The sequence below is a fragment of the Bremia lactucae genome, linkage group LG1 (genome assembly GCF_004359215.1).
Source record: "Bremia lactucae strain SF5 linkage group LG1, whole genome shotgun sequence".
In the NCBI taxonomy this organism is placed as follows: Eukaryota; Oomycota; class Peronosporomycetes; order Peronosporales; family Peronosporaceae; genus Bremia; species Bremia lactucae.
This window is the reverse complement of record NC_090610.1, coordinates 9,750,845-9,757,690: the sequence shown is the minus strand read 5'-3', so window position 1 is coordinate 9,757,690 and position 6,846 is coordinate 9,750,845. Positions and strand designations below refer to the sequence as shown.

Genomic DNA, 6,846 nt, shown 5'->3' with positions numbered 1-6,846 from the left:
TGGCAGCCTTTTGACAATTTATTACTAATAAAATTGCAAAACCTTTGAAGAGATTGAGTCTATGTTTACAATATAAGTACAAGATAAGATGTCTGATACTTCTGCAGCAATGTTAGAACGCAGGCTATTAAACTTTTTAAATTAGAGGTCACGAAAGATGTGGACGATTGCTTTATGTTATCTTATGTGCAATGATTCAAAGCTACGAACTATGTTGCTCCTAGCAAACAGATATGTTGTTTGAACATTGTATTAAATAGGTGCAAAATTGCTCGGAACCTTTAGGCATAACAGCATTTTTCATGTCTAAATAGCGGCAACGCTTGAAGGAGAGTTTGAGAGGCTATTTTAGAGAGAATTGCGTATTAATTAAAAATAAATTCGCCAAAATTTCGTTATAGTAGACCACGGGAACGACTGCTGCGTACGGTCAATCTAACCATGCTAGTCATAGATGTGTAAACTCAAAATGTGTGACTGTTTTGCTTCCCGCTTATCTTGATTACCTAATCTTCCTTCTTTCTTGCTTTTTGCATTAAAATCAATGAAAATGGCTACAATGTCTTTTTAGCCTCGTCCGCATCCACACTGCAGTCCTTGACCTTCAGCCAATTGTGGCGCACCACGACGCTCCAAAAGAAGCAGGGCACGAATGGCACCAGCACGATGTAAAAGCCCTCCACTTGTGGCGTGTAGTGGTGCATTATAGAAAGTATTGCACATAGCACCGTACAGAAGAGATATACGCCCGTGACGAAGCTGTAATTGATAGCCGGTGACGGCGTGAAGATACCCATCTTCGTTCGAAAGTGAAAATGCTGGAATCTGATTGGACTACTTTCAGATTCGGAGCCTGATGGCTACAGTATTAAATATCACAGTTAGTAATTCGACCCCATGTCGTGTCGATGTGATACGATCGTATCACTGCTTCTGGCCCTGTTACTAGGCTATCATGCTCTCTCTGAGCCAACAATCCTCCCAGAGCCCCAAAATCCTGATTCCTCCACGACTTCCTCGTCAGAGGCTGCATCGCGATGGAACGAGCTTTATTCAGAATCCCCCGTACTTTCAAGTACGCATGCTAGTTTACACGGGTCTCAAGCTATCGTACCCACGATTACTTCGGCTACCGATGTATCCATTAATCAGGTTGAAAAACATCTGGATATTGTGCATCAAATTGAGCTCTCCGTAGACAAAAGTTTGCATCATCTCGAAAATAACGAACAACTTGCCACGTTCACGACTTTGCAACGCCAAGAGATGCACCATTTGCACTACGAATTGGCCACAATGCAACTGAATTTAAGACGACTTGCGCGTGGACTCAATGGGACGCTTGTGGAGCTCGAGATCGTCGAAGAAGAAGAAGAAGTTCAATCGAAAAAACTGAAAGACGTACTAGCTCAACAAGACGATGAAAAACGTGAGCAAAAGATTGAAAAAGACGGTTTTAAAGAAGTCGACTATGAAACGGGACATTTAAAGAACACGACAGGACTTAATGCCGACCAATTAAAGAAATTAGAAGCCGTGGAGAAGAAAGCCGACCCTGCGGTTTTGCACTATGATATGGACTTATTGGCACAAGTGGCCGTATTGCTTGGCGTATCAGCTATGGGAGGTATTATTGCAACGTATTTTAATGTCCCGCCTCAAGCTGGGTATGTACTTGGGGGCGCTTTAGTTGGACCTTCATGTTTAGGAGTCGTGCGACTGTATAAAGAAGTGGAAACAATTTCTCTCTTTGGATCGATCTTTTTACTCTTTGGCCACGGAGCTGCGTACTCTCCCCAGAAGCCCGAGGATGTCTTTCGAAAGTACTTTGTCGGTGGTATGGCGTATATTCTATCCACCGTTGTACTCGTAGCTGGCGTGGCAGTATACCTTGGCTGGACCGAATCGTTTGTCGAAGGTCTTAGTATCGGTCTAAGCGTCTGTTTCTCAACTACAGCGCCACTATACGAGCATATTCGAGAAAATCGCATCCAAGACTCGTCTTTTGGCCGGGTACACTTGTCTTGAAATGCATATAACGTGTTTAAATTAATAACCTTTCTCATTTATTATGTATTATTTTAGACCGTCACATCGATTATTGCAATTCAAGATGTCCTCATGAGCTTTGCGCTTGGAACACCTGAGTGGTTTTCTACGCGTTCAGTTGGATGGATTGGATTGGCCATGGTACGCACGATAGTGGCGTACGCCGTGGTGGTAAGCATGACGGTCTGTCTTCACCAACACGTTGTCCCGCGGCTTTTACGGTTCTTAACGGCTCAAGAAGACGTGCATAAAGCACCCCTCATTCTATTAGGAGTCGTTTCAGTATGTCTATTTATGGCGCTATTTTCGGAAATGATTGGCTTGTCGCTCGAATGTGGCGCTTTTCTTGCTGGACTTGCGTTTGTGCATGTTGCAGGAAGCGCAAAAGCTGCATTTACGTCGATTCGAGTAATGGAGAATTTATTTGGAAGTATGTTTTTCGCGTGTGTCGGCATGATTTTGCATCCCATGTTCTTACTTCGAAATGCGATGGAGATTCTATCAATGGTCGTAATGATTGTATGTATCAAGACCGTCTCCATGACTAGTGTCATGACAATTTTTCAAATCAGTCCTCGAAAAGCTTTCATGGCCGCAATTGGTTTATGTCAAATTGGCGAACTTGCACTGATTTTTATGATCAAAGCACATGCGTCGAAACTCGTTTCTCGACGCACGTATTTGCTCTTTGTTGCCGCAATCTCTGTCTTTCTCGCGTGTTCATCGATTTTTAATCGCCGAATTGTTCTCGCACGTCGAAAATCAATCTTTCGATTACCAAGTACACGCGAGAAAGAGGTCGTACGACACGATATTGAGAGTCATAGCACGTTAAAGGTACGACGGAATTCAGAGAGCCACGTGATGGACGTAACGAACGAAGACGGGGAGTTAGCTTCTAGAAGGATGCGACTTGAACGATAATCGTGCATGAAAATAGCACCTTACAACGCAGAACAATCCCGTTTTATTCTTCTAACGTTGTAATTTATTCCCATTCATCCTGATTATTTTCAAAATTATCGTCGAGTTGAGAATATTTCCGCCATTGCTTTGCATTTGGTGCTTGAGGTCGTTTCTTTGACAAAGCAAATGGTTCTGGAGGAGGCAACGTCCTGTTCTTTTCACAAGCACCTGATGCTTGTAATGGCAACGTCGCTTGTTGGAGTAAATGTAAAAATCCATCTCGAAGTCCTTGGTTGGGAAATTCTAAATGCAGGTCTCGAAAACACGTCGAGATGGACAAGACACAGGCAAAATCAACGGCGCGTTTCGACGAATTGGGCCAATTCATGGCATAACCTGTAAAAAACGGTGCGTCGTCGCCACGACGCATCTCTCGAATGTCTTGAAGCTGAATCGAATCATCAAGTCGATCGAATGAAGCGGTTTCGGGTGTTTCTAAGCGCACTGCATTGGCTCCAAGTGACGTTTTCGGCGACGAAAAGGAACAGTTGCTACTGGCTGTACACTCTGTTTTCAAACCACGTTCTCGACGCAGGGAATGCCACCAAAGCCGTTTTTCAGCAATTGTATTGTTTGAGGAATTGTCTGTAGAGCTGGTTGGAAAAGGACTTGGAATACTGTGCTCCAAATCGTCATTTATCTCGGTACACAGAGCTGGAAGACGACTACTTTCAGTTTCGAGGACACATTCCTGAGTCAATGGATGGGTCCGTTCCTTACTTGTCATTCCAAAGAGACTTGTAAAAGGCCGTGCGTTTTGACACCGCAATAAACTTCGCTTTAGTAACTTTGGCTGCCAATGCATCACTTGACCATCGATTGATAAACGTAGTTTCGTACGATGTGGTAGCCCATTGCGTCCATACTTAATCGCGTCAAAACCTTCCATAACAAGCTGTTTTCGAATCGCCGCGGCCGCTTGTTGTCGTCGGGTAAGGTCTACTAAACGCCGTCGTTTATCCTTTTCGCGTCGAAAGCGTTCAAGAATGAGTCGACCGGCTTGGATCCATGGATGCATTCGAAGCAATGCCATTGTTGGTCGTTCCATTGGATCAACACGAAGCATCGCCGAGATTAAAGTCTTGACATCCGGATGTATTGCTGCCCAATCTTTTGACGGATACTGCACGTGAAAACGATGCGTTCGGAGTTGCGCTAATTTCATTGGAAATGGCGGGTATCCACACAGCATAATGTACGTGACTACACCAAGTGAAAAGACGTCGACTTCAAGACCATACGATTGTCCATCAAGGATCTCGGGAGCCGCGTATCCCGGGGTTCCACATGAATCTAATGCTTGCTCGTTCGGATGACGGAGCTGTTTGGCAAATCCAAAGTCACACAATTTCACATCATCGTCTGAAAGCAATACATTCTCTGGCTTCACATCTCGATGAATGATGCTGTGTTCATGGCAATAATGCAACGCATCGACTAAAGCGGCAGCGATTTTCTGAGCCTCGCGTTCATGGAATTTTCCTTGTGTTACGATTCGATCAAAAAGATCACCTCCTTTCGCTAATTCCGTGACTAAATAGCACTTGGCATCGTCTTCAATGACTTCATAAAGACGCATGATATTCACGTGGTGTATACTTGAGAGAACGCCAACTTCTTGCGTTAACGCCGTCCGATCGACGGCTGAGAGACTTAATTTATCAACGATTTTACACGCAAAGAAGCCTCCCTTTTGACGATGGGTTACTTGTTTCACGGTCGAGTACGAACCTTCCCCCAAGTGCTGGGTAATCGCATAGTGTTGATGAAAATCCAAAAAACTCTTTTCCCCTTTTCGAAACGTCACAGTTCGAGGAATAAAAGTACTCGAAACAAGTTCTTCAGACGTACTTTTCTTGCAAGTCGACAAAGACGCAGTACAAGACTTCCAATGGGTACTTTTGGCAACAGGAGGATCGCAACTCTTCTGTCCTTTGTCCTCCAACGTCTCCTGATCCGTTGCGTTTCGATACGTAAACGAGCTTTCAATGCAGGCTATATCCTTTTGACTTCCTTGGTGCAAGACATCGTCTGCTTGAGCTTGATCCTTCCTACACGCCTTTGTCCTAGACTCACAAGCCGTAAGTTTCGTAAGCTCTTTGCTCGATCGACCACCTCGTTCCGTACCGTCGAGCTCGTTGTTCTTGCTGTCATAACTCGAGTTTAAACAAACACGAGAGCTCTTTGCGGCAATGTCCATCGGACGTGTCCAACCAAACAATTCACGCCCTTTCATTCCTTGAACGAAAGGTCACGAGCTACAGTGGCACACACGTTTTCAACCGTTGCGTGTGTTTTTCTCCTTTTTCCACACGTAGAAAAAAAAGTCGTAACGTTTGAAGAAAGCAATACGTGATGGAAACGGACAAATGCGACGCGATGAATGGGCAAATTCCAAAAGTTGTAAGCCATGGTTTAGTGGGAAGTTCCCGTTTCGGGCCAGACAAAGGGAGCAGTCACGACAAAATTCGTTTTCGAACGGTTACAATTTTTTTTCTACATTCTTTGAGAAGCTATAGGCGTGATCGAAGAAATTATATGCGAGTTTTCGAGCTCGCCTACGAACGCTGTCTTGAATGCGTTGTCGTGTTTCTCGTTATGAAGCGCATGGAATGGTCGAAAAGCATGGACGCTCAAGTCGTTAAAAGCTGCTTCGTAATGTCGAAAGTCGTCGTGCGTTCTTGCAACGCCACACGATAATGCCGTCTCATTGACGTACGGCAGCACGCGAACAAGTAACAATTGTTCCCGTTCTACGCGTGCGAGCACGCGATCAGCGTAGGCTGTAAAACTACAGTCAGAGGATTAAATTCGATTGTGTTTACGTGGATTGTCGTGAGCGTACCTATTGCCAATAATTACAACGTGATGCAGTTGCAAACCCCAATTACAAGCAAGGACATTCTGGTACAGCGCTTTGCCACAATGAGGCATAAAGAAGATGGTTTGATTACAAGGAAAAACTTGACGCTTTCCATGTTCATTTTCTTGGATGATTTTAAGCTTGAAATGAGTAGCGATTGCCACGTCGGCCTATGAAAGATCGAGCATTTCTTAAGTCATTTGATCGTATACTTATACATTGACCTTACCTTGTTCATAACGGGATCAAAGATCTCGGTATCGAGATGGAAGGATTGAAACCCTTTCAACACGTGTGCATTTCTTGTTGCCAGGATGTGGCCTAGAGCTTTTCGTAAAGCGACGAGAAATGCCAATTGATGCACGGCATTCGATGAATCGCAAAAGCTCCCGAGACCGTAGCCGACAATTAATGGTCCAATATTGGCAATCGCAGTTTCATAGACTGGATCTGGAAGGACTGAATCGAGGTCAAAGTGCTCCACGATGACACGCAGGGCATCGCACAGCAGTGAGGAAGTGTGCAAAGTGGTTGCAATGGCTTCAATGCGTTGAATGATTTGGGCCTGTTTTTGAAGGGATATCTCTGCTACCGAGTCCACTTGCGCTTCTTCATCTAGTACCATTCACCCACAATGTGTCAGGAGAGTATTAATGAGAAAGTTGACATAAATTCGTTGAATTTGAGTCACTTTTAGTGGCTTTAACACTATGAAGAAGGGTTTTATTTGGGTGTACCATGAATAGCAGCGCAAAAGGACTTTGTTGGAGCGAGTAGATGACGAGGAGAACGAATACGAGGCTTTCTATGCCGTCGTCGACAGACTTGGTGCCATTTTTCTTCCATGGCAAAGGTTGATAAGTTCGTGTAGCGCACACAGCTCAGTTTATTATATATTTTACTTCTAGAATATTATATTTGGTAGTGCCAAGCTTCGACCATTCTTAATGAAATTGTGACCCATTATG

At 44.2% G+C, this 6,846-nt stretch overlaps 4 protein-coding genes across 4 annotated transcripts; 1 reads left to right on the top strand and 3 right to left on the bottom strand.

Annotated features, from left to right (window-relative positions):
• Nucleotides 1-554: 554 nt before the first annotated feature.
• Nucleotides 555-797, bottom strand: CCR75_005528 (uncharacterized protein; the record flags this gene model as incomplete). The annotated part of the gene is made up of 1 exon (XM_067963609.1): nucleotides 555-797. One exon carries the CDS (start codon nucleotides 795-797, stop codon nucleotides 555-557), a length of 243 nt encoding a protein of 80 aa, XP_067820081.1.
• A 100-nt stretch (nucleotides 798-897) lies between these two features.
• CCR75_005529 (uncharacterized protein) lies at nucleotides 898-2,973 on the top strand (the record flags this gene model as incomplete). Its single annotated transcript, XM_067963610.1, has 2 exons — nucleotides 898-2,013; nucleotides 2,086-2,973. 2 exons carry the CDS (start codon nucleotides 898-900, stop codon nucleotides 2,971-2,973), a joined length of 2,004 nt encoding a protein of 667 aa, XP_067820360.1.
• A 64-nt stretch (nucleotides 2,974-3,037) lies between these two features.
• On the bottom strand, nucleotides 3,038-5,251 carry CCR75_005530 (uncharacterized protein; the record flags this gene model as incomplete). Its single annotated transcript, XM_067963611.1, has 1 exon — nucleotides 3,038-5,251. One exon carries the CDS (start codon nucleotides 5,249-5,251, stop codon nucleotides 3,038-3,040), a length of 2,214 nt encoding a protein of 737 aa, XP_067820304.1.
• Nucleotides 5,252-5,401: 150 nt separating this feature from the next.
• On the bottom strand, nucleotides 5,402-6,807 carry CCR75_005531 (uncharacterized protein). Its single transcript, XM_067963612.1, has 3 exons — nucleotides 6,108-6,807; nucleotides 5,861-6,048; nucleotides 5,402-5,806 (listed from the first exon to the last, which is right to left on the bottom strand). The coding sequence occupies exons 1-3, from the start codon at nucleotides 6,501-6,503 to the stop codon at nucleotides 5,512-5,514; spliced, it is 879 nt and encodes a 292-aa protein (XP_067820305.1). The 5' UTR covers nucleotides 6,504-6,807; the 3' UTR covers nucleotides 5,402-5,511.
• Between the last annotated feature and the right edge of the window lie 39 nt (nucleotides 6,808-6,846).